The sequence below is a fragment of the Sparus aurata genome, chromosome 23 (genome assembly GCF_900880675.1).
Source record: "Sparus aurata chromosome 23, fSpaAur1.1, whole genome shotgun sequence".
In the NCBI taxonomy this organism is placed as follows: Eukaryota; Metazoa; Chordata; class Actinopteri; order Spariformes; family Sparidae; genus Sparus; species Sparus aurata.
The window spans coordinates 887,024-914,832 of NC_044209.1; the positions used below are offsets into that span (position 1 = coordinate 887,024).

General features: G+C 43.6%; 1 protein-coding gene and 1 long non-coding RNA gene across 4 annotated transcripts; one reads left to right on the plus strand and one right to left on the minus strand.

Annotated features, from left to right (window-relative positions):
- Nucleotides 1–1,663: 1,663 nt before the first annotated feature.
- aoc2 (amine oxidase copper containing 2) lies at nt 1,664–18,444 on the minus strand. Its single transcript, XM_030407767.1, has 5 exons — nt 16,853–18,444; nt 6,593–6,711; nt 4,982–5,148; nt 4,002–4,134; nt 1,664–3,883 (listed from the first exon to the last, which is right to left on the minus strand). The coding sequence occupies exons 1-5, from the start codon at nt 18,423–18,425 to the stop codon at nt 3,599–3,601; spliced, it is 2,277 nt and encodes a 758-aa protein (XP_030263627.1). The 5' UTR covers nt 18,426–18,444; the 3' UTR covers nt 1,664–3,598.
- LOC115575602 (uncharacterized) lies at nt 7,747–26,330 on the plus strand. 3 transcript variants are annotated; one of them, XR_003982698.1, is made up of 5 exons: nt 7,747–7,777; nt 18,246–24,238; nt 25,005–25,295; nt 25,377–25,453; nt 25,536–26,330. It is a non-coding gene; the product is annotated as an uncharacterized LOC115575602 (long non-coding RNA). The 3 variants fall into 3 exon arrangements; XR_003982697.1 differs by lacking the exon at nt 7,747–7,777 and having other exon boundaries at nt 18,536–24,238; nt 25,536–25,596; nt 26,075–26,330; XR_003982696.1 differs by lacking the exon at nt 7,747–7,777 and having other exon boundaries at nt 18,536–24,238; nt 25,063–25,295.
- The last annotated feature ends 1,479 nt before the right edge of the window (nt 26,331–27,809 follow it).

Here is a 27,809-nt window from a genome sequence, read left to right on the forward strand (position 1 = left end):
CAGTTTCTTAGTGAGTGTATGAAAATTGATTGTGAAATTGACTGCGATGCAAGAGGGCACCAGCTAAGATATTGCCTAGGGCACCAAATTACTCAGGGCCGGTCTGAAAAATCGACTCCAGTGGTGTCACTCAGTGGCTAAGTTGCGCTGTGGGTAATGCAGGCCAGGTTTTGAAAAGGACAAATGCGCAACAAAAATCTCTGGTTCTGCTGTATTTACTTTTTAAACAGTCCATGATGAGTCCAACAGTCTTTTTAAAATCTGGTGCCTACATTACCCACAATGATACTCAGCCACTGATAGGGGTTTCACACTGGCAGGGCTCCGGCACGGTTCTGGTTCCCGAACGCAACTTTGAACCGGCCGGCGCGTTCAGACTGAAAAAATAATTGATTCAGAACCTGAAAAGTTGGTTCTCAGCGGAACCTAAAAATAGTTGGTTTTTCCTTGGGAACCGTGACATCATCAGTGGGCGTGTCGAGCAGGAAAGCAGGAAGGAGAAGGAAAGAAAGCAGGAAGAGAAGGAAAGAAAGCAGAGAAGATGATGGAGAAGAAAAATGTTCAGTGGTCGGCAGAAGAAACTAAGTGTTTGGTGGCGATTTGGGCATCACACGAATTCCAGGAGAAATTAGAGACCTCCACAAGAAAGAGCAAACTATACAACAAACTTTCAGAAGAGATGGCCAAGCCTGGGTTCACCTGAACGCCAGACCAAATAATTAATAAACTTAAAAAACTGAGCAAATAGCTGCAATAACAAAACAAACGCTCGTAAATAATCCACACGACCTGCTATTTTGCCGTTGCTGTGTGTACTTCCGCCTGTGTGGCGCGGAATGACGTCCTCCCACTTTGGTTCCACTTAAACTGGTGTGAAAGCGGGCTGGTTCGCCAGACGGCACCAAGGTTCTGAGACTCCAGAACCGAACCAGTGCCAGAACTAGAACCGTGCCAGTGTGAAACCGCTGAGTGACATCACTGGGGGATATTTACCAGACAACATGCAGTTTCTTGTGGAGCCATAAAAAGCTTTAGACTGCTTTTTTCACATATGCAGTAGAACTCCCCAGCACCTGTAGATTCACTCAAATATGTCAAATTGGTGGAGTAACCCTTTAAACTGGATTTTTATGTAGGAGTTTCACTGTTTCACATTGTTATCATGGTGGATTTATGATACCTGATGATGTAAATTTTCCACAGCTTTGATATTTAAGGTGGATTTCATCTGTAAGAATCTGCAGCAGCCTGTCTCAGCACGGCCTTACTTGGTCTTAGTTGTGTTCTTCATGGGAGCTCTGCTCGCCTTTGTTATTATTTCCTGCCATGGCTTTTCTCCAACAAGTGTAACCACAGAGGAAAATGAAAGCTCTAACAGTAACATGACACTCACACATACACTCACACACACTCACACACACACACACACACGAGAATCGCTGAACTTTACCTGCACTCAAATCCCAACCTTTGAGACAGTGTGTGCGTGCATGTGTGTATTCTCAGCATCTCCGACTCCTATTTCTATGTTCTAACATGCTTTCACTACCCTTAAATGTTCCCAAATCTATGACAGTAATATCTGAAATTAAAATGTATTATTATAAAAAATGTTGTTATTGTGTGTGTTTGTTTGCAAAAAGTAAAAGCAGACATCCAGACCTTTTTATAACAAATGATCTCTTCTTTAATTGTGAAAAGGACACAATAACAAGAACACTTCTCAGAACGCTGCACTGTAAAAAAACAAATAAACAAATGAAAAAAAAAAGTCTTCTATATTGCTGGACTTAACATGCTCACAGTATCTTAAAACAAGTAGACCTTTGTTAGAAATTTTGTTGAAATAGTTCCAACAATGTTCAAAATAAAGTGTTTTGTCCTGATTGAGAGATCCCTAGTGGTAGAAATGGCATCAGTTTGTTTCATTTTATTACAATGGAGTTCTGTCTGTTTGTTTGCATCTCTGCTGAGAATAGACTCCATAAAATTTTAGTCTGGATCTGGAAAAAGGGATGAAACTAGGATTTTTTATTCTTACTTTGATAACATTGTGAGATATGGTGTTTTTTGTTTTCTTTTGTTAATTTCTCAGAGAATAGTGCATACAATCAGGCGTATTTAAGCGGCTGCTATCTATGAGTAATTATGGTGTTGTTGTCTCAAGGGGGCATAAACAAAGCTTGACAGCATACTGGTGACATGCTCATGATAATCCATTTTGACAGGGCAGTGGCCAATAGGGAAACTCCAACCCTCATCATTTAAACGTTATATGTCGCCAAGTCAGATGTTTAGTAGTCCCAGCCTCAAGGCGACTTAGAGTTATCCTGCTGTAGACTAAATAGTCATATTTGTCAGTGCACAACACATTTACACACGACTGACTGCACAGTGTCAGTTCACAACATTAACATCACAGTTTATATCACAGGGGCTCATTAGTAAGAAACACAGAGAGTGAAAACAAAGGAATGTGCCTTTCCCGATGCTGTTTGGATACCTTTAAACTCGATACCAAAAGTAATAGCTAGATTTGAGGCAAACATTACTAAAATGGTGACATGATGAAAACCTCATCACTTGTGAAATCTTAAACCCAAAGATCACATTTCTGAGAAGAGGTCATCATTTTGTTTTGAAAAAAGATGAAGGACGAATCCCAGGCAAGAAAATGTACTGATGAAATACCAGTTGTAGTCTTGTTAGTGAGTCAGCTGACACATTTCCTGCGGTTAAGTTGAACCACAGGTGGCATAGCCCTTATTCCTATCCAAAGCTTATGTGCTTTTAAAAAAGTTATGTAAATTATGCAGGATTTGTAGAACTTAAAGGAACTGCTGCTATTTAATAGAGACAGCTGTGAATTTCACTCTGACTCTTTAACCTCATTTCCTGGTCAGTAAAAGACTCTCAACCTGTGTCAGGATGTTCGCCAAGCATTAAGACTGGAACAGCTGCTGGCACCTGCCACCACTTCTAAAGCTGGCACAGATTAACTTGGTTTTCAACAGTATATGCATGTGAAAATTTTCATTTGAGGACAGTTACCTGCTGAAACATATCCTTTACAAACACTTTCATTCATCCATCTAGTGCTTCTGTGAAGCATTTCCAGCTATAGCATGCACTGCCAGGTATGATGTTGGTTCTGGTCTCAGTACAGGCATAATGATACCAAACATGGAAACTTTACTGTGAAAACTAACTCTGGAAAGCTGCACACATTCACTGCTCCTTGCTGTTGTTCATTAAGAAAATGGTCCAACATGTAACTCTCCCTAGGCCACAAACTGATGTTTTTATATGTCTGTTATTGTTCTGGTGTCACAAATGAGATTGTGAACAATGAGAACAGTGTGTTTAATAGTTAGCTCTAGTGGTGTTGGTAGACAATATGTTTTATCCTTCTGACAGAGCCAGGCTAGCTGTGTCTAAAAAAAAAGTTCTTCTACTCGATTTAATGCCTGGTTCATGTTGCGCAAATAATTTTCTGTCCAAAATTGCCTTAATAAACCTTCTTACATTAACACAAGATTCTTGATAGATAACTTGGCCTATAACCCCAAGCGCATCTCCGTGCTTCTACAATTCTGACTCAGTTCTCAAACTTCATCACTCCATCAAAGCCATAGTAAGTGAAGGGCTCGAGGACGGGGCTGCAGACATCCTGAGCAAGGCAGGCCATCCTGTTGTTGTCACAGCTGTCCTCGGCGCCTGGTTTAATGTAAACCCCGTCAGCAGAGTGGATTGACGGGTCCTCATTAAAGTAGTTGTGTGGCCGCAGTAGGACCCCTCCCCCGTTACCTACGGTTACTGTGTTGGGGATGTCCTCGGAGTGGGGAATGTGGAGGAAGCCAGTGGTCACCCAGGCAACCAGGTCCTGCAAGCACATCATCATACACATCATGCACTGTCCCTCGGCTAAGTTATGTCATTTCAAACTGACATGAGGTATTGTATTATCTGTTGTTTTACATGCAGACTGCATCTCAACACACCTCATTTTCAATGCTTTCGTTGTCTTCAATGTACTTGCTGAAGTCGACAGCTGGAGTCCAGATGTTGTTTTGACTGTACAGACTGCTACTCGTCTGCTCTAAGTCCTTATGCTTGGTGATGGCAACCTTATACCTGGAGACAGAGTGAGGGGGCTCAGATAGAGATAGCATTGGATCAGCAGCGGGGCAATGACTTAAGTGTGTGGCTCTTTGGGGATTGTAACCATAGCATCAGACAAGAATGCTGCATTTGAATGATTGTGCAAAAATCAACCAAATCTTCAGAATACATGTTTACATGTTTACAATGTGTGTTTCTGCAAGACACATATGTTGAAACTTTACATTCTTCATGCTGCAACTTGTTTCTTTCTGTATCAAATGAGAAGTTAGAGTCAGATGCCACACCCTAATTTCAACATGTTACTTTTGTCAGCAGTTCCCTAGGATGCGACATCTTTGGGTAATGGTAGGTGAAATCTCATGTCATGTTTTTATGATATGTGGTCCATGACAGCATATAATCATGACCAAAGTTTAAGACACACATTCTGCCATCAGGTAGCATAGATGTGTCTTCCTGTCTCTAAAGGGCTTTGACCGGAGAAGAAATGTCCACAAACACAGTCTGGCTCCAGGACGGTCTCATCCTTTTCATTGTTACTTTCAAATCAAGCTGCTTATTAAGTACTGACTGACTAGAATAATTTATAATAGAAATTACCCTAAGTTTAAATTGAGCATCCAGAGGGTCATATCCATAGATACTCCATAGAGTACATACATTTTTCTTTAATCATTCGGAAAAAGTCAGCTAGCTATGTTCCTTTTGCAGAGATTTGCTGCATCAAGAGCAATTGAGATTGGTTTAAGAATAACAAACAAGCCAGAGTGTTTCCCCCCCATATTGAATGAGAATATGGTGCAGCCAGACCCCTCCCCAGGGCTGAAACACACTGCATTGTGAGATGAATTCTCACCTGGCCCATGACATGGCCTTCTCATCAGCCTGGCTCTCTGGTAGGTGATCCCCAGTGAAGCTGAAAACCTGCAGCCTGTAGGAGCGCTGGTGACCCCATTTATTGACCTCTCTGCTGGCGATATGGAGGTAGCGAGGGCTCTTAGTGTCGTAACGCAGAGCAGCCTCCTGCAAAAGAGTCAGTTATAAGTTCCACAAGATTGGAACTTGGTGAGAAATTGTGAATGATTAATATACAGTATGTTAGTTCATCACAAGTTGCCAGCATTGAGTGATAAATGACATGACAGCACACATTGTGATGATGACGTCTGTTTGTTTTCAACATGTTTCCACAGGTGTCCTCCTTTCAATCTAAACATGTACCTGCTGACGGTTTATATTCATATGGATGCTGTTATAATGTGTTGTGATTGAGAAAAAGTTAAATTTTTCCCTCATAATTACATAATCACCATCAGTAAATCGTATGCTGTCTGACTCGCTCACTTGCTAGATAGACACTGTTTTTCGGGCAGATTGTGACGATGTACCTCCAGAGGGGCATCAGAGCCGCATTGAAACTGTCCCTCCTGTCTGCATCTGAAACTTTCACACACAGGAGGACTCAAAGGGCAGTGTGAATGGGGCTACTAAGAATACAGTGAGCCCAGCTAATCAGACATGTATTGAGGAAGTGTTAACTTTGCCATCTAATTATGAGAGAAATGGCTGCAGCAGTCATGTATGTCATGGTTGCATCATTCAGGTAGTCCTCTGTCTTAAAGCTGCTATGTAAAAGCATAATTTTTAAAAATAAAAAATGATGCTAGTAAATTAGAAGATACTTGTAATGCACTAATGTGATTAGTGGTGTAATAGTTTAGTGTAGTGTTTTTTGTTGATTTATGTGTGGATTTGCTTGTGTGTTTTTCCAGAGGTGCACTGCGGAGGCTGACAAACATCACCAGCTCTAATACCCTGGACTCCACTCTACCCACTGGCAGATTATTTCACTTCTCAGAGGTGTTTGCCATTTCAGCTTTTTGTCTTTTCTGCTTCATGCACATTACTTTTGTGTTTTTGTCCTTCGACTCTTCCAGAGATCACCACCTGCCTTCACCAGCTCTGTGCCTCACCACCTCCCTGCCTCTGGCACCTCTGCCACCAAGCCTTCTTCATCCTCTGGATCGACCTTGCCAAACGCTCCAAGCATTTCAGCTTAAAAGCCCTATGTTCCTGCTCCAACCCCCCCAGCTGAGCCGCCTGTCCAAGCCACAGCTATCGCTCTTACCATCTACCTGTTCATGTCAAATTAATCCTTTAACCTCCCCAAGTCTGCTGTCTGCTTCTGAGTCCTTAACATATCTTCACAAACCGTAACAACCGGCACAATTTGGTACAATGATTTCCATCATACTTTCCAGTTTTACAAAGATAATACTGTGAGACATCCTGGTGCCTTTGCAGTGAACACTTCATGTTGTCTCCACACTGACATAAGCCTGCATGTTTTCATCATGTTTGGTGCACAGTCCTACTCATTCCTGTCACAGCTTTTCAAATGTTATTAAATTAAACCTAAATGCAAGTGAATATTTTTGTTTGAATGGGAAAGAAGATGGAGGCAGACCTTTTCTGTTTTAAGCTGCTTCTCCACCAGCTGAGGGACCATAGCGTAGTGATCAGGCATCCATGGCAGCGACACATTAACATATTCCATGTCTTTGGTCTGGAAAACATTCTTCACCCCTGCAGAGGAAAGGAAATTATTCTTATTTGTGTTGTAGTTTTGCAGGGATTTTGGTCCCCTGCAGATTCATCTTAGGTGCTTGTTTGTAAAAAAAAATTGATTATTATTTTTTAAATACGTTTACAGCTGCAATAAACAATATGTTTGTGTCTACAATAGAACAACTGACCAATGACCAAGTTAATTTTAGTTCTGTGGGAAAGGGTGTGTTTTAGAAACATTCATGAGACTGTAAAACTTCCAGGATGATGTAATGTTTGCAGGTGTCAGTGTGCCTATTTGCTCTGGCATAATAAGAAATCTTATTTACCGACGTGCAGGCTGTATGTTTCAGTCAATGGTTCTATTTATGCCTTGGTCATGTACCTTCCCCTGAGTCCTTAATAAAGTCATTATCTATCTGTCTTTACATTGATCTCATTGCTCTGGTTTGACAGCATCACTGTTTCTATTTAAACTACGTAGTCTGACTGACTGACTGAGTCTTGATATTTGGATGAATTTATCCTTTAAAATCCCTGGCCACGTGTCCATTGTGTTTTTAGGTAACACTTAACCCCAAGGGTACAAATAATTAGGGCTGAAACGATTACTCGAGTAACTCAAATAGTTTGATTACAAAAAATGGTCGAAGCAAAATCTCTGCCTCGAAGCTTTGCTTAATTTCTATCACCCGCTATGTGGTCTACTTGTAGCTCAGGGATAATTTTTCCACACGGACTGATATTGCGGACACACACCACTACGTTCACAATTGAGTTAGCACGATGGTGGAGAGCCGAGAATCTGTCCGTAAAAGACAGGAATGTCCAAAGTTTGGGATCATTTCAAAGGGCTAATGATTCAACATCTGAACAGAAAGCATCCAGCTGTTAGCACCAGCTCATCAAGTGTCGCCGACACAAGCTAACGTAAACATTAGCTCTTTTTAGATAGAAAGGTCAGTGACAGGTCTATTAAAAACAAGAAATTATCTGATGGCTTAGTGAGGCGGTTGGTGGATATGTTTAAGTCCTTCTGTTTGACCAAGTACAGCTGGATCTGCAAGTACTCCTCCCGTGTAAGGTCAGTGAACACGAGGCTGCGAGAGAGGCTTTTAATTTGAAAGTAGCAACTGTTCATTGCTTGCCGCTACAACAACAAGTGGACAAAACCAAACAGCCACAGAGACCGCGGAGACGCTAGCATCTCCTGGATATCAGCGGCTGTCCAGTTGCTCATCTTGATGTCCGCGGATGAAGTGATGGACTGACTGCTGTGACCAGCTGTTTTCTGGTTTTAAAACTCCCCGGCTGTGGGTTGCACAACAGTGCAGGTCATTGACACCTCTGCCCATCTCACGCAGTTGCCAGCACATTGATGCCTCGTTTTTAGATGGCAAATTGGCAGACCAAAACAGACCCCCAATTTGCCCGGCCTCTGTCTAAAGCCGTGGACCGAGCCGCAAAAAAGACGGCCGAATTGGCAGCTTGTTGCCCAGTATAAAAATGGCAATTGAATGTTAGCTAATTTGACGTAGCCTACCATTGCTGGTTAGAACGTATGGTATTTGCAGAGGCTGTAGCCTGATGTCGGTATGACTACCCAGCGGGCATCTGATGTAAATACAACATCAAGATGATATCAAACATTGATATCAAAATTGCATCCTGATTTGGTCAAAAACGTAAATCAACATGATGTCAAACTTTGACATCAATTTGATTGATGTCAAATAATGATGATATTGATGTTATTATGATGTTATGTTATTTTCAGAAGGGGCCGGTGCAGAGGGATATGGGTGGCGGTCGTGGGCGGGGGCCCCGGCGGCCCAATCCCCGGATGGTGACTCTAGCCATGGGGACATGGAATGTCACCTCACTGGGGGGGAAAGAGCCTGAGCTGGTGCGGGAGGTTGAGCGGTACCGGCTAGAAATAGTCGGGCTCACCTCCACGCACAGCCTGGGCTCTGGAACCCAACTCCTTGAGAGAGGCTGGACTCTCTTCTACTCTGGAGTTGCCCGCGGCGAGAGGCGGCGAGCTGGTGTGGGCTTGCTTATAGCCCCCCAGCTCAGCCGCCATGTGTTGGAGTTCTCCCCGGTGAACGAGAGGGTCGTTTCCCTGCGCCTTCGGGTCGGGGATAGGACTCTCACCGTTGTCTCGGCTTATGGGCCGAACAGCGGTGCAGAGTACCCGGCCTTCTTGGAGTCCCTGGGAGGGGTACTGGAGAGTGCTCCAACCGGGGACTACGTCGTTCTCCTGGGGGACTTCAACGCCCACGTGGGCGATGACAGTGTTACCTGGAGGGGTGTGATTGGGAGGAACGGCCTCCCCAATCTGAACCCGAGTGGTGTTTTGTTACTGGACTCTGGAACCCAACTCCTTGAGAGAGGCTGGACTCTCTTCTACTCTGGAGTTGCCCGCGGCGAGAGGCGGCGAGCTGGTGTGGGCTTGCTTATAGCCCCCCAGCTCAGCCGCCATGTGTTGGAGTTCTCCCCGGTGAACGAGAGGGTCGTTTCCCTGCGCCTTCGGGTCGGGGATAGGACTCTCACCGTTGTCTCGGCTTATGGGCCGAACAGCGGTGCAGAGTACCCGGCCTTCTTGGAGTCCCTGGGAGGGGTACTGGAGAGTGCTCCAACCGGGGACTACGTCGTTCTCCTGGGGGACTTCAACGCCCACGTGGGCGATGACAGTGTTACCTGGAGGGGTGTGATTGGGAGGAACGGCCTCCCCAATCTGAACCCGAGTGGTGTTTTGTTACTGGACTCTGGAACCCAACTCCTTGAGAGAGGCTGGACTCTCTTCTACTCTGGAGTTGCCCGCGGCGAGAGGCGGCGAGCTGGTGTGGGCTTGCTTATAGCCCCCCAGCTCAGCCGCCATGTGTTGGAGTTCTCCCCGGTGAACGAGAGGGTCGTTTCCCTGCGCCTTCGGGTCGGGGATAGGACTCTCACCGTTGTCTCGGCTTATGGGCCGAACAGCGGTGCAGAGTACCCGGCCTTCTTGGAGTCCCTGGGAGGGGTACTGGAGAGTGCTCCAACCGGGGACTACGTCGTTCTCCTGGGGGACTTCAACGCCCACGTGGGCGATGACAGTGTTACCTGGAGGGGTGTGATTGGGAGGAACGGCCTCCCCAATCTGAACCCGAGTGGTGTTTTGTTACTGGACTTCTGTGCTAGTCACAGTTTGTCCATAACAAACACCATGTTCAAGCATAAGGGTGTCCATATGTGCACGTGGCACCAGGACACCCTAGGCCGGAGATCAATGATCGACTCTGTGGTCGTGTCATCTGACCTCCGGCCGTATGTCTTGGACACTCGGGTGAAGAGAGGGGCTGAGCTGTCAACTGATCACCACCTGGTGGTGAGTTGGATCCGCTGGCGGGGGAGGAAGCCGGACAGACCTGGCAGACCCAAACGTATCGTGAGGGTCTGCTGGGAACGTCTGGCAGAACCCTCTGCCAGGGAGATCTTTAACTCCCACCTCCGGGAGAGCTTTGACCAGATCCCGAGGGAGGCTGGGGACATTGAGTCCGAAATGGACCATGTTCTCCACCTCCATTGTTGACGCGGCTGTCCGGAGCTGTGGCCGTAAGGTCTCCGGTGCCTGGCTGGCCCGGGGGACTCCTGAGGCAGCTGACGGGTACCGGCAGGCCAAGCGTGCGGCAGCACGGGCAGTCTCGGAAGCAAAAACTCGGGTCTGGGAAGAGTTCGGGGAGGCCATGGAGGAGGACTACCGGTCGGCCTCGAAGAAATTCTGGCAAACCATCCGGCGCCTCAGGAGGGGGAAGCAGTCCTCCACTAACACTGTTTACAGTGGAGGTGGGGAGCTGTTGACCTCGACTGGGGACATCGTCGGGCAGTGGAAGGAATACTTCGAGGATCTCCTCAATCCCACTGACACGCCTTCCATAGAGGAAGCAGAGGCTGGGGACTCAGAGGTTGACCCATCCATCACCCAAGCCGAAGTCACTGAGGTAGTCCGTAAGCTCCTCAGTGGCAAAGCACCGGGGGTGGATGAGATCCGCCCTGAGTACCTCAAGTCTCTGGATGTTGTGGGGCTGTCTTGGCTGACACGTCTCTGCAGCATCGCGTGGCAGTTGGGGACAGTGCCTCTGGACTGGCAGACCGGGGTGGTGGTCCCCCTATTTAAAAAGGGGGACTGGAGGGTGTGTTCCAACTATCGGGGGATCACACTCCTCAGCCTCCCCGGGAAAGTCTATTCCAGGGTACTGGAGAGGAGAATTCGGCCGATAGTCGAACCTCGGATCCAGGAGGAACAATGCGGTTTTCGTCCTGGCCGTGGAACACTGGACCAGCTCTGTACCCTCCGCAGGGTGCTCGAGGGTTCATGGGAGTTTGCCCAACCAGTCCACATGTGTTTTGTGGACTTGGAGAAGGCATTCGACCGTGTCCCTCGTGGCATACTGTGGGGGGTGCTCTGTTAAGGGCCGTACGGTCCCTGTACTGCCGGAGCAGGAGCTTGGTTCGCATTGCTGGCAGTAAGTCAGACCTGTTCCCAGTACATGTTGGACTCCGGCAGGGCTGCCCTTTGTCACCGGTTCTGTTCATTACTTTTATGGACAGAATTTCTAGGCGCAGCCACGGGCCGGAGGGGATCTGGTTCGGGAGCCAATGGATCTCATCTCTGCTTTTCGCGGATGATGTGGTCTTGTTGGCTCCTTCGAGCCGGGACCTCCAGCATATCCTGGGGCGGTTTGCAGCCGAGTGTGAAGCGGCTGGGATGAGAATCAGCACCTCCAAATCCGAGGCCATGGTTCTCGACCGGAAAAAGGTGGCCTGCTCCCTCCAGGTGGGAGGAGAGTTCCTGCCTCAAGTGGAGGAGTTTAAGTATCTTGGGGTCTTGTTCACGAGTGAGGGAAGGATGGAGCGTGAGATTGACAGACGGATCGGTGCAGCGGCCGCAGTAATGCGGTCTTTGTATCGGTCCGTCGTGGTGAAGAGAGAGCTGAGCCGAAAGGCGAAGCTCTCGATTTACCAGTCAATCTACGTTCCGACCCTCACCTATGGCCATGAGCTTTGGGTCATGACCGAAAGAATAAGATCCCGGATACAAGCGGCCGAAATGAGTTTCCTCCGCAGGGTGGCAGGGCGCTCCCTTAGAGATAGGGTGAAGAGCTCTGTCACCCGGGAGGAGCTCAGAGTAGAGCCGCTGCTCCTCCACATCGAGAGGAGCCAGCTGAGGTGGCTCGGGCATCTGTTTCGGATGCCCCCGGGACGCCTCCCTCGGGAGGTGTTCCTGGCATGTCCCTCCGGGAGGAGACCCCGAGGAAGACCCAGGACACGCTGGTGTGACTATGTCGCCCAGCTGGCCTGGACACGCCTTGGGGTCCTCCCGGAAGAGCTGGAGGCAGTATCTGGGGAGAGGGAAGTCTGGGTGTCCCTGCTCAGGCAGCTGCCCCCGCGACCCGGCCCCGGATAAGCGGATGAAAATGGATGGATGGATGTTATTTTGACATTGTTTCAATGTTAAGGTTCTTTAACCTTTCAGCCAAATAATGATATGATGTTATTTTGACATCGTTTCAATGTTAAGGTTCTTTAAACCTTCAGCCAAATAGTGATATTGATGTAATTTTGACATCGTTTCAATGTCAAGCTTTTGGGGAAAAAAAGAAAATTAAAATGCACAGATGGAAAGATCCCACACACACCATCTTGTATTGCAAACAGAATTGGCTTAATCTAGACTTGGTCTCACAGGATCTTCATCAGGATTAAAAACTGAACTACAATAGTTTCCCACATTGGATTCTCTCTCAATGATCAAGCGTACATGTATGAACAAAACATTTTATTGTATACTTCTGCAAACAACTTAATATCAACAAACAAATATCAAACAATATCAAAACAATACCAACAAATCAGTGTGCCTATGCATCAGGTTCAATGGTCTTGCGGCCACCACCACCCTTTCGATCAGGCACTGACCGCAGATAGGTCCCCATCCGTAACTCAATGGCAGCCTCACTGGCTCCAGGCTGCGACTTCTAAATGGCATCTGAAAAAAGGACATTTTACAAGTGTTGAGTAAAGTCAGTTTTTTGTTTGAGGATCAAACATTTATCAAATTAACTTATTTCAACAACATATGGAAAGTATGTCAAAATCCTAGGTCGCGCACAAAAAGAAATTCTACTTACCAATCACGACCTTCCAAAGGATCATTCTTCTAAAGGCACCCTTGCCACCACCACCGTCCAGTCCTGCCATGATCTTATTTGTAAGGACTCTGTCAAACACATACACACAAATGCTATTAAATCGAGGTTATTACTTTATTGTGATCCCCATTAACCTCAGTTTCACTGCTGCCATTATTCCTGGGGTCTGATTATATAAAAGTTTTACAAAAACATAGAAAAGAAAAAACAAACATAAAAAAAGAAAAAAAAAAAGGTCAGGCCAGGTTACGTGGAAGTATACCAACTTATTCATAAAATATGTATCTGTTGCTGTGAGTGGAGTGTCAAAAACAAGGAAGCAAAACTCTTCACTGTGATACTTGTAACTTTCACAAATGAACCAACACCACACCAGAAAGACATTTTCACACATTTAACCACATTAAACTACATCCAATGATGAAATATAAACTCCACAGACAAACAGAAACAAGGGAAAAGTTGGGAATGCCTAAATCATTTAAAATCAAGGGCTGTGATTGTTCTTTTGGGACTTGGCACACTATTGGCTGTTGACAAGTCTTCCAGGATTAAAAGATAAAGAACAGGACTAACCTCTTCATGACGCTGCCAACATTTTCACGAACGCCGGCTCCACCATCTTCATCATTTGAGTTGTCTGAAGAAATAATTTTCCATACATTGTATTTAAATATGCACACACACGTTATTTTGAAAGGGACAACTTTAGAGTTTGGATTTTTAACATCCGCAAGGAGGGATAGATATATGATGACAGATAGCTGACAGATTATAGATAGCTGATAGATAGATAAGATAGATGATCATACCAGTAGGCTCACCAGGAATAATGTAGATGGAGTCTCACAAAGTTGTAGAACTCGACCGTGATGGGCTGGTGGCCAGACCAGGAGCTGCAGGAGATATAAAAATCAAAATTGAACAGTTTCAAAATTGTTTAGAAAATAGCAGATCTACAAGCTCATAATGTCTTGTGCAGCAAACACTGTTTCCACCTTTGACCCATTCCCATTTTATGCACGTGTGCAAAAAGTGTTGCTATTTTGAGCCATTTGCAATGAAATTTTATTCATATGTGCACCTGTGCGGTGTGTATTTTGAATGACAATAAAGATCTATCTATTTATAGTCTTATGACGAAGAATTCATATTTGAGAGAAAAATAATAGCGACAGGTTTGCAGGTATGTGTAGGAAATTTCAGTTTTTCGCATCTTATGACACGAAAAATTAATATTCTGACAAACTAAATAATAGCATACTATGACAATAAATATACAACACAAGTAAAAATGACATTAACTTCATCAAATTTACAGGATTTTATCAACATCTGAATGCACATTTATTACCAAAAGCAAAAATAGTCATGTACGAAAATGCTTCCTTTTCTATTTAATCAAGGCAGGTTGTAAACGTGTATCACAAAAGTATGATTTTTTTTAACTCCATAAAAAAAAAATCACATTTTATCACAGACAGACACTAGGAGAAACGTGTTATATGGTGGACAGAAGGGAGTATTAAATACTAGCAACAAACTGAATAAGTAGATAAATAAAGCTTTCAGCTTGTGTTAATGTACTTGTATAAAAACAGAAAAACTAAAAAAAAGAATTATTTTTTTTCAAATCCCAAAATTGTGAGTGTAATGTCTCCAATCAAAAATAGGACCTGTGTAAAGGATCTATGCATGATAGTACAGTTCGCAACGGGAGACAAAATGGCTACCGTTCGCGCCGCGACAGAACAAAAGGCCAAACAACCAAAGTCACCGCTGTTAGCTTAGAGCGCGGCCTAATGTTTTAGATAACAGTTACCAGAGCCGAGTAGCGCAGTTAAGCTCGCACTGGGAGAGAAAATGGCTACCGTTCGCGCCGCGACAGAACAAAGGCCAAAAAGCAAAGTCCCCGCTGTTAGCTTAGAGTGCGGCCTAATGTTTTATATAGCAGAACCTGGTAGCACCGTTAGCTTGCACCGGGAGACAAAATGGCTACCGTTCGCGCCGTGACAGAACAAAAGGCCAAACAACCAAAGTCACCGCTGTTAGCTTAGAGCGCGGCCTAATGTTTTAGATAACAGTTACCAGAGCCGAGTAGTGCAGTTAGCTCGCAATGGGAGAGAAAATGGCTACCGTTCACGCCGCGACAGAACAAAGCCAAGAAGCAAAGTCACCGCTGTTGGCTTAGAGTGCGGCCTAATGTTTTATATAGCAGAGCCGGGTAGCGCCGTTAGCTCGCACTGGGAGCCGTTAGCAGTTAGCATGGCTACTCGGAGCTGAGCTAACAGCTCCACTACTCGGTAATCCGCAGCCAAGTACCTCCGGATTAATATTGCTTAAACAGACCAACCATAAACAATTACATGTATTTTTCCGAGTAATTGTGATCATGAGAGAGATAGTAATACCTAACTTCAATAAAATCAACTTTTATTAACTATTTCAGTATGCTAATGTCAGATATGACACGTACTTACCTACGATGAGGTCAAAGGGTATCGAGCAGCAGCACCGGTGGCCCAGTGGTTTATATCAAGGCCAAAAATAGATGCACACACAACTGTCCAATCAGAGTCCTCCTGTGTGCCTGTCATCTGTATCCGAGGTGATTTGTCAAATGAGATGAGTGATATCTGTGCACTGTGCATTTGACACATACACATGTGTGCTGTTCGCACATTCGACTCCGGATGATCCCTGCATTTCATGATTTATATATATTTTTTATGAATGTATTAGAATATAATACATTTTTAAAAAATTAATGTTAATTAGAACACTTAATAAATAATATCAATTAATTAATATTGAACTATTATATTATATATTATTAGATAAATAACATAAAACAATAAATGCTTTGTTTATTTTTTCTTATATCAATATATTATTTGTATTTTATATTTATAATTATTTATTTAATTAATGGATTATAATATAATACATTAACCAAAATATTATTATGAATTAATTAATATTATTAATAAGATTAATACCCTTGAAGTGTTTTTCTACACAAATTTAAGCCAACGTTCCAGTTTGTTTTGTTTCAGCTGATGGAGTATGAAGAGATGTTACAGTGAGAATGAGTCAAATAATCTGAATCAAACTGAGAAATTCAATAAATCTCAATATATTAATGATTGTTTGTGAATTTAAATGCAGTTTTTTCACGTGCAAATAAAAAACAAATCCACAAACGACATATCTGGAATCCAACGACTAGGACCAGAAAATTGACACCCATTAATTTTTTTTCTCGTCCCATGGGGCTCACCGGAATGTGCGTGACTTCGGCTGATGTCAGTTTAGACGTATTTTGTCCATTGAATATTTAGATTGAACGTTTAATAGTTGCAGATTGACAGTCTTTTGTCTGTCATCCCTAAAGCAAAAAAAATAAACCCACACCCAAATTCACACTTTGACGTGAGTATAGGGCTAATTTACATCATGACATGACAATGTTTTTTTTTCAGCACATGACAGCGGCGAGTTGTTTTTTTTCATGAATAAAGCCAATTGCTTGGTCTATTTAACAGGTCTGTCGTTTTCGTTATGCATTATTTGGTATTGTTTAATAATGCAAAATTATTTTTTATTAGATTACTCGATTAATTGATGGGATAATCGGTAGAATACTCGATCCTAAAAAAATCCGATAGCTACAGCCCTACAAATAATATAGGCCTACGTAAACAATGCTAACTTGATTTAAGGCATTCATAAATGCAGGATGTGTTACGAATTCCTGTTTATCAAATGATCAAATCACTATGGACTTACATAAGACAATTCACATCACATAAAAGATAATGAGTGAACGATGTTGATTCATATTTACATTATACATTAATTGATATGCGACAATGTGAAGCTGCTTGTCAGATGCAAATTGTACATAATAAAACATAAGCAATTGCATAAAAAACTATGTGTTTTTTCCTCATCTCTGTATTTCCACTCACCCAACACATCCAGGTCCACCTTAAAGTTGATGAAGTGGGTGTGGATGTTCCCCAGCACCTTCTCCGCCACCTGATGCCCGTGTTTTAGACTGCCGTCCACCAGGTAAGAAGAGGAGATGTAGCCGGTGGCGTGCACCTTGGCCTCCACTGATCCGCTTTGGTAGAAGATGAAGTCCCACATGTAGTCATAGTTACCGATAGCTGTGATCGTCCTGAACACCAGGGCGTTGTTCACCATCCCCCCGTAACTGTTGTGGAAAAAGTCTGAGAAGTGCCTCCGCAGGGGCTGGCCCATGTTGTGCTCAAAGATACAGATCGAGTTCCTGAATCTGACCGGGGCTGGGACATCGATGTAGCGATATGTGTCCACGTAGGAGGCTTCGTAGGGGCAGTCCACGCCGCGGACCAGCTCGTGCGCAAAGCGCCCTATCCCGATGCTTGAGTCCAGAAACTTGGTAATGATCATCCCCGGAGTCACCGAACCGTACACCGACATGGCCTCCTGCACGCTCAGCTCGTAGGCTATCCTCTGGCCCTTGAAACGCACGTCAAAAACCCTCATGCCCGTGAGAGAGCTGAGTCCGAAGGCGAAGCTCCAGTCCAGGTAAAGGATGTGGTTGTTTTTGACGCTGTAGCGCTTCCCCTCCGCATAAAAGAGCTGCGGGCCAATCTGCAGCTGCTTGTGCTCGGGTTTGAGAGAAGCATAGTTAGGCAGCTCCTTGTAAACTATTTTTTTAACAGAGCCCGAGTCATATTTCTCTCTGAGTTCTTTTACGTTCTCGAAGTATTGGCCGTTATAAAGCAGCCGCTCCACTCTCCAGTCGGACTCGTTGACGCTCTCGTGGTTAACCAGCACCTCAAAGCCCACCGGGTGGATGTACATACCGCTCACATCCCTAAAGAAAGACACCCAGGTCTTCCTGTCCCCGGATCGGACTCCGCGGGGCATCTGCTCGAACGCGTTCAGCGTCTTGGACTCACTCACGTCGAAGCTCTCTTTCATGAGCTTCTTCAGATTGGAGAAGACCTCATCTTTAAAAAGCTTGAACAGCAAAGCATACTCCCCGACGGTGACCGTGCGCGCATTGATAGGCAGATCCATTTTGTACCTCTCCTTGGTGACATCTTTTCTGTTTGTTGGGTTGGGAAGAGGCCACACTACGTACTCCTTAATGTATCCTCCAGCGCCGTAGAAGACCACCACCGTCGCCTCTCTAACCGGCTTGGCAGCTTTCCCGTCCAAGTAAGCCAGGACGTCTGCTTTCTTGGGCAGTGACAGGTCTATTAAAAACAAGAAATTATCCGATGGCTTAGTGAGGCGGTTGGTGGATATGTTTAAGTCATTCTGTTTGACCATGTACTGCTGGATCTGCAAGTACTCCTCCCGTGTAAGGTCAGCGAACACGAGGCTGCGATCGTCGTGTTTGCCCCTCAGCGGGTGGACGCGCTGAGCTGAACATTTGGTCGCCCTGCTGGAGTGGATACCGATCAGAACGATGTTGAGAATTATGGAGACGAGGACGAAGAGGATCAGCGCCCATTTCACTAGAGAGTTCATCCTCCGCTCTACCATTACACACGGACGTGGAGAAAGGGAGGAGAGGACTGAGCTCCGGACCAGAGCGAGCGGTAAGACGGCTTTGGAGAGAGGGAGAGAGAGAGAGAGAGAGAGAGAGAGAGAGAGAGAGAGAGGCGCGCCCCTCGACCCTGCCGTCTCCCACCCGCTCCGCATGGATTCCAGAGCCCCCTGCCCCTCCCTTCCTCCCTCCTGGATCAGCCGTGGTGTTACTCGGGTTTCATCCAACCTCTTTCAGTTACACGGGCCAACGTGACTTTACGCACGCGATTTTAACCATAATCATCGCCAAAACAAAACGAGGTTGTTTGAGCAGCTTTTCGCCTTGAATCAAACAAAATCCTCCAAATATCTGTGTAGTTTCTAAAGTTGAAATGGACCTACAGCCTTTACAATAGACACGATGTCATGCACAGAGGAACTTGACGCATTGTTACGCACACATTTCCCTGTGGGCCACTGAGAAGAAAATGAAAGAGCATTTTCTTTCTTCTGTCATATTTCAACTTAACTCTTTATCTGGTGAAATGGCTCACATGTGGAGTAAACAGATTATTTTCTAAGCACATGATAGGGAAATAGTCGGGAGAGGAAAAGAAAGAACAACAGGTGAAAGACAATCGGAATAAGGAAAACAAACAAAAAGGAATATACTTTGATTATCCTGTTTCTTGTGTTGTGTTTAGAATGAGTATTTCAGTCCGAGTGTAAAAATTAATTTGTGTAAGAAGCTCCATTTCCACAGTTTTCTACATTATTCATTTATATGGAGAGAGTCATGGCCAGGAGTCCAGATTACCTCTGCAGACAAGCTACGAGCAAACTCTGTTTTGTTTCCTGAGCATTTAAACAAATCAACTAATTTTTCATTATAAAACTGTTTTGCTACATTTTCAGAATATCATATCTCACTACAAAGCTTGTTCTATACTGCTGCCCTTACACTGTAAAATCTAGAATCTCTAACATTATATTAAATAAACATTTATTTAATTATTAGTTTAGTGTGTGTTAAAATAATTCTTCGACAATTTAGAACTGGAGGAAGGAGATTGGAGTCAGCTCAAAGTACAAACAAGGTTTAATCTTGTACAAGAGGAGCAATCACAGATCAAAAACACAGGTCTGTTACAAAGTGAAGACTCAATTTCTGAGGAGGAAAGCTTGGTATTTATCTGTCTGTGTGGGTGTGATTTCACTCTGACAGCTACTAAATTATGCCCTCCTGCACTTAAAGAAAGAATTCGCGAGTAAAAACGTTCAGTGGTTCCATGATACCTTACATCTGTGGAAAAACAAGTCATAAAACAATGTCACAGGTCACAGGGGACCTACATCGAACATGGCTGTCTAAGACTTCAATTCACATGTCTCTACATGGAGTAAAACATTTCCTCACACTTGAAAATTGACTTTAAGAACTTTTAGTTCGGTCGACTACTTGTCCAATGGATCAAAAACAACGCTTCTGATAAACACCGGTCATCTCTAACTTTAGTTTTCTGTTTCCTTAAGCTGCAAGCTGTCTGTCTGTCTTTCTTTCCTCTCTCCTTCTCCTCCTCTTCTCTTTTCATTCAGGCTCCTTTCTGCTGATCTATCGTGCCCAGGGGATCCTCTGTCTCTCTTGGCTCCCGCTGCCTCACATTTTGACATTCTGCGATCTTTTGCATCATTATCTTGTGTGACCTACTCAGTTGTCCTCCTGGATCCACACTCTTCATATATATTTTATATAATTTACACGTATCATAATTCTAGAGCTTTGTAAACTGTGATTTCGTAGTTCTGTTTTGTACATGCAACAGTCTATTGCATGTCTGTCCTTTGTGGGAGAAGGATCCTTCCTTTCTGTGTTTTCATGGCAAGTTTTTCCTCACTCTAATCGAGGGTCTAATGACAGAGGATGTCGTTCACTGTACAGACTGTAAAGCCCACTAAAGCAGTTTGATTGGGATTTTGAGCTATACAAATAATATTGATTTGCTTGATCGTTCTTTTAAATCATATAGAAACAATGTTTGCTTATTCACAGACACTTTCTAGCGTGTATTAAATTAGCGGTTACATTTTTGCTGGAATCTTTCCTTTTCTTGCGATGAAAAGAGTTCCATGTTGGGGGTCGTTATGTGACTTTTTTTAGCCGTTATGTGCCTCAGAGGAGTCTGATAGTCACCTTTCTGATCAACTTTAAAACAGTGCATACCATGATGAAGATAGGTAGACACTTTGGCCTTAGATAGAGTCCTTAATGTTTAAATCACCAAAGTAATTCAATTCATATGGAAGAACCTTTGTAGTCTTATTGTCACTGTCAAAGCTGAGTTTCAAGGAGGGTATGTTCTAGACTTTCGGTAAGAGTTAGATAACGAAATGATTTAAACAGATTGAGTAAAATAACATTTTACGGATTTAGTTCACAACATTATTAATTGGATAAACATTCTTAATTGGATAATCTCAAAGCATGAATCTAAAAAACATGAGATTTGTCTTCACTGACTATGTAGTTTGGATAACACCTCGTTTTAAAGGTTTGCAGATTTCATTTAAAGGAGATGTTAAATATTAAATAACATATTGGAATTCTCATTCTTTGTAATGACCTCCCAATTACCTCAACTAGAACAAAGTGCTCTTTAGGCATTGCAGCCCACTGACTTCTGAGACTTTTGCCCCTATACCCTATCACCCTCTACTGCTTAAACCCCAGTCTCCGAGGTTGTACGGAGACTGGGGTTTAAACAGTACGAGGTTTGTTCTACAAAGGACGTGGTACACCTTCAGTCAGTATTTCAGGTGAATTATAAAGAGTATGTTACCACAGTTGCATGGCACACACCACTCTCAAATTCTCAGAGGTGCAGCAATAATGATGAAATATTTATGTTTACCAAGGTAATAGAAATGATATATTCATACATTCCTTTCCTTCCCCAAAGACGATGGGTTCAAGCATTAAAACATATATCCTATTAAAGACCAGAAACAGAACCAAAAAAACATTGCATCTTATAACACATCATTTGTAGCTCCTTATACACAATTTTGTCTGCTATTCCCTCCTAATGTTCTTCAGTTAAACCTTACATGCTAGGGGCTCTTTCCCTATGGAGAAGGCTGGGTAGAGCTGTCTGAGTGAACACAGGCTGAGGCAAGTAGACTCCAACTCACTCATTTTCTTGACCCTGACCTCTGTGTATAGTAACTGAGGAAGCCAACCTGACAGGTAACAGACAGAAGATACAACATGAATCAAAAATGTATCCTACACACGGCATGAACGTGTTAGCCTTTAATCACATGGGAACATGAACAGCTATACCTCATAATGAGGTGCTTGCCAAGACAAACACATCCAACATTGACGGCAAACATTTTTAACATTGATTTCTTTATGTTGGGGCTAGGGCTCTGTGTTTTAGCTTAAATCTACTACTGTTTATGGGCAGCACTGCATTACTGTGAGGTTATTGACTTGCCTGAGATGCTTTAGACAAACGTCATGGCGGACAGTGGTTTCTTTGAGGTCTAACGCTGCAAAACCAAACCAGTCTTAGACAACTGAAGCAACAGGGCCTCTTGTGGAAAATGAACAAATGAATTGATTAAGGGAATTTGTCGCTGGGGATAAAATCTGATATCGACTTTGGAGCCAAAGCTACAAATTCATGTGCTGCTTATGGATATTGTAACACAGAAGCAATGGGAAATAATATTTAAGAATTAAGATGCTTATTTAGAATGTTTTACTGTTACAAACATGTTGAATGTAAATAAGTGCTCCTGATTTTCAGTGAACATGAGGTTAAGTGGCTGTCCTGATACTAAGGGAAGCTGCCTTACGTGAGGTAAAGCTTACTGTTTTTTCTCACTCAGGAAACAAATAATAAAATAAAAAAAACACTAGGAAAATTTTTTTACTGTCAGGACTAATTTTTGGCGCATATGACAGTGAGTAACTCTTACTGGACTGACTGAGCGCCATCTATGATTTCAGTACTGCTCAACCTACGGGTATATAAGTTTGTGTTGTGAGGCTGGAAAAGTACATCCAGTTGACAGCAGTTCACAATTTATATTGGTGCCAACAGACTAGATAGTGCGACCAGAGAAACATATGCTTGAAACTTTGTTTTTCACAGTTCAAGTTTAAAATGTTTCTTTATTTCTTTTTGGCCTTTATTCACAGAACAGCTTAAGAGATACCAGGAAACAGGCTGAGAGAGAGGGAGTGACACGCAGCAAATTTGCTCAATATTTTAAGTGTAAAAATGTTTTAACATAGCTTGTTTATTTTTTCCCTAAAGCCAGGGTCTGTAACCTGTAGCACAAGAAACCACAGAGATTAAACAAGGTTTCCAACCACAATTTAGAGGCTAAGGTGTCAGAAGAGTTGAGATCCATCTACTCCTGTCTGAGAGATATTAGTATGCACACACACACACACACACACACACACACCCAAACAGCTGCATACACCCACACACACACACACACCCACACACTCACAACATACACTCCTGCCAGACACCAGACATCATACATAATCCTGAAATGATTCTGCAACATGTTAAAGCTTGGCCTGCTGCATTATGTTTGCCATAAATTCATTTAAAAGAAAAGGTATTATAATCATTTTTAAAATCATTAGAATGAAATGTTGGCTAAGGAAGTGAAAGAGGGAGTGGTACATGTTGTCTGTGTAAAATAGGGAACTGCACTCAGTTTGTCACTCCGTCTCAGATGATCAGAATGAGAGTTAAATACTGGCTTTGCAAAGTAAAATAAAGTATAAGGTGTGATTATGTTTTTAATTATGTATTAATTAATTAATTAATTAATTAATCAATGTATTAAGAAAGTTAGCAAAGTAATGAAGAGAATGCTGAAGCATTAAAGTAAAGCAAAGAAGGGCAAAGGTGGTTGCTAGGGAGAAAGAGAAAGTGGCAGAGTCTGTGGTTAGGGAAAGCACTCACTTGCACTGATCACAGTATAAATGGCCTGGTGAATTGGAACATGTAAAACTGTTGAACTTGCTTATGAATGTGGTGGAAAAGTGTATAATGTGATTAAAACCAATGTATTAAAGTTTGGAAAGCTAATGATAAATCAGTAAAAAGATGTTGAGCTGAGGTCATGATGAAATGTTAAAGAACTGGTCGGGCGAACATGAGACCGAGAGGATGTGTCAGAACCTGATCACGCGTTGGGCACGGGCACAGATCGTGACCGGCGCATGTTAACGTATTACGAAATCTTAATCAAGGAGTGATCAGCCAGTGGATGGAGAGATGCTGAAAAATTGTCCAAATATGGGCACAAGACCAAGCTAATATCGGAATCAAGAGGGTATAAGACCAACGGAGCACGGACTAAAGTCCGTTCTTCCACTCGCTCCAGCCTTAAGACAACACCTGCGACGGATTACGATGAACAAGCCAGGACATCGCGAAAAGGATTACAAGAAATCTTCAGCAGCAACAAACCAAGGGAATAATAAAACGGATTAACCATTTTCGTCAACCAGCTGTGGATTATAATTTGGAACCCAACGGATTACCCATTTTTACCAACAAGCTGTGGATTATAATTTGGAGCACAACGGATTAACCATTTTTGCCAACAAGCTGTGGATTACAATTTGACTTTGGAATACTTTTGTTCACTCTGCTGGAAGAAAGTTTCAACTTTGAGGATATTACAAGACCTTGGCCTGGGTTGGTGATTTACCTCGGGATTGGAAGCTTTCAGCAGGAAGGAAGAGGCCAGCCATGGATCGACCAAATCCTCTTCGTTCCAGATCCAACCAAGTAATTTAACCAAGCTCAGCTCTTGATTTGATTTATTATTTACAAGGTTTAGATTTTAGAAATATTTTTGGATAATGATTGATGTAATTGAAATGAGTATTGAGCTGTATGCTTTGCCCTTGCTAAAGTCTTTGCAATAAAACCAACATAATATTGTTAAAGTTAAAGTGGTGGACATTGATTTTATATCTCTTTGATGGAAGTAAAAGTCAGGTGTTAAGTGTGCATAATATCTTAAGGGTTCTTGAAGGTCACTCTAGCCAACCAAATTGAAACAATCCCTTAGGGTTTACCAAAAGCCCTTAAAATCAAACCTAGCACCATACCAAGAGCCTAGATCATTTAGAGGAGAGCTGCCATTAACGGGCGTGGCTGGTGGTCGTATCTAACTCAAGGGCTATTCATGTCAGGTGCCAAACCAGAGGAAGCAGGGCAGACGTTCGGATTCAGGCAGTTAGAAGCTAGGCGAGTCTCCTCATTACCAGCTTAAAATCCCTATTTAAAATTCCCACTTTTTAGCAATCTTTTATAGGTTTTAGGGATCTAACCCTTTATAACGAAGAGCTGGTCGAGTACCTCCTAGACAGGGGTAAAGCTCGGGATCTAATCATGGCATCTATGGCTTGTTTTATTGCTAAGGACTTGAGACCTGTGTGTTTTTGAACGTGTTGCTATCATTAGCTGTACTCTGTGACTGCTGGTAGTACACACTGTTAACTGTCATTGTCTACTGACATTATGTACTGAATTGAACCATGTGTGGCAGGACGGTCTCATCTTTTCCCACATGCCCCCCCCCCCCCTCCTCGCTCCATCCACATTAGGTGTGGATTGACGCACTGATTGATGGGCAGCGCTGCGCGCTTATTTATACTGGCCTGGTCACACCTGCGATCCCTTTCTCCTTTCCGGTTCTGCTCATCCTCCGTGGTGGCTGTGGCCCGGCGTGGCAGAGCTGGTGCAGGTGTTTGAGCCTTTGTGGCGTGTCGGAGTGTGGTGGAGCCCGGTTTGGCGTGGCGGATCATCTTGGCGCACGTTTCCTCTCGTTGCACAACAGGTATGCGCACCGCTGTCCTCCTTCCCACTTAGTGTTCCGCAGGGCGCATCGGTGACACGGTTCTCCTTTTTGTTGCTGTAGTGTGGCAGGCTGCTGTCGCCGTGGGGGCCGCGTTGCTCCGCTGGAAGCCCTCCTGAGTGTGGTTGTGCGTCCTCGTGGTAAGTCGGCGTTGTCCGTCCTCCTCTTTCCCTTCTAACCGCTGCTCGACCCCCGGCTAATTGTTAACATTCTGTGCCACAGTTTGGATCAGGCAGAAGCCGTGCAATAACTCTGCTACCTGGCCTGCTGTGACGCTGCGCCGGTGAGGTCCATTTAAACATTCATTCATCGCCACGGCTCCCTGGACGACGCTGCTGTTTTGTGTGGCTCCATTGTTTGGCTGCTGCTGATTTTAGGCAGCTGTTTTGGTGTCATTTAAAAATTTTTTTGTTGTTTTCTTTTTTTTGGGGTTTTCTGAATTGAGGTTGGGTCCAGCATCCCCCTCACAGAGCTGTCATCAGAGCCCTAATGCTGGGCTCTCTGGGGGCTGCTGCATGGGTTTATTGATTTGAGGAAAAGCTTGATTTATTAATTTGTTTATTGTTAAGTGTAAATTTGAGTTTCTTTGTACTATTTTACATCGTTTTTGTTTAATTGTATTTGAAGACTTAATTGGTTATTTTGGGTTCCTTTTTTTATAATACTTTATTGTTGGTGTGTGTGTGTGTGTCTGTGTGTGTGTGAGAGATACCAGCCAGACTGTGAGGCCATTTTAATTCTCCCTCTCTCCTTGTGGACAGGTGCTGGAGCTCAGAGCGGCGACCCAATCCCTGGTGGCGGGTTCTTCACTTCTCAGTTGCGTGGGTGTGCAGTGTCACGGGTGATATTATTATTTTGGTTTGTTTCTCCCTCCTCTTTGGTTTCAGGCCGCCGTGGCAAGCCCAGCTCTGTCCATCCCCTTTTTGTGGCCCAGTGATTAATGTGAGATGGCTTGGTAAATTTTTAAACTAAAAAAACCCATTGTACAATAAAAGTATTTCTATATTTTGAACACTGTCTCCTGCCCAGTGGTGATTTACGAACCTGTGTGACCTTATAGTCTCCTAGCAAAACAGTAACTACTTCCTGTGGCGAAATTCCCCAGGTGGCGTTGTTCGGCAACACTCACCCCTAGCTTCCACCTCGCCACACATGCAACACACTGTTTACTGTTTGACAGTCGCTGCACAGTGCACACTGCTTAGCTAATCCAACTTTTGAGTTTCTCATCAGTAGTAAATATTTGTCTGATTGTTACTCATAGATGTGATTTTATAATAAAATGAATGGATAATAAACTGGATCGAATTGAATTGTGTCAAATAGTTCCATAATAAAAACAGTCATCCCTGAATCATACCCTAGCCCATGTTGCTAGATACATATTGATACGTCTTATAAGGGAGGGATGCACACCCCTATCTGTTATTGATCCAACCACAGCCATACTCCCACATGACTCCGTTTACAGCCAGTGGCGGTTCTAGACCAGTTTTAATAGGGGGGCCAGGTTGGGGCCGGCTTTTTTGTTAGGGGGCACATACAACCCGGAAAAAAGGATAAATCCCTCATACAGACAAAGCAGTGTTTACAATTTCAGCAATTTTGATTGGGTAGTAAACTGCTGAGACACTTTATTTCTGCCTTTCCCTTCAGAACAAAATCATAGCAAGAAATCTGTCATTGTATTATTAATGCAGACTCACTGTCAGGGGGGCCACAGGGGGGTCCAGACTCAGAGTTACGGGGGCACTGGCCCCTGTTGCCCCCCCCCTAGAACCACCCCTGTTTACAGCAGCAGAGTATGGTCACACTAACCACTTATATTATTCAGTAAAGAATTAATGGTGCAAGACACAGTGGGCTGTAGTTGTATGAAGTCAGTAGAGCATCAGAAAACCCATCGTTGAGGAATAGCTGTCTGTCAGAGTGTTTGTTGAGGTAATAAGCTGTGGAAATAATGTATATACAGTATATCATGCTTCTTAACTGCTGCTATTGTTCCTGTTTTCTATGTTTCCCTAATGTAAATATTTAAGCTAACTCTATATTAGAGCCCAGTGCCATGCATCTTGCTTATTGCTGTAGCCTGATGAAAAGAGACAGAACATTAGAGACCAAATGATGCACATGAATGTGGACATGACTGATATAATGTTTGAACCACAGGTGGTCTTTTTCAGGTCGACGTAAAGAAGTGAACACACCTGTATTTCATATACAATGATAACACATCACAGACACAGCATTATCTCCTAATTCACCTGAACAATCCTTTGAACCACGTCTGTAGTCTAACTGTATTCATGTGATTGGACAGACCTGGATATGGGGGGGGGGGGGGGGGGGTTCACATCTGTTCATGATGGAACTGAGACATCTGACTGAACCTTACCTTAAGGACACTGTAACATGTGGACACGCTTTATATTTACTTTTTGGCAGAACTGACACGGTCTGGTACACACAAGTTCTGCTGACTTTGCCAAATCAAGG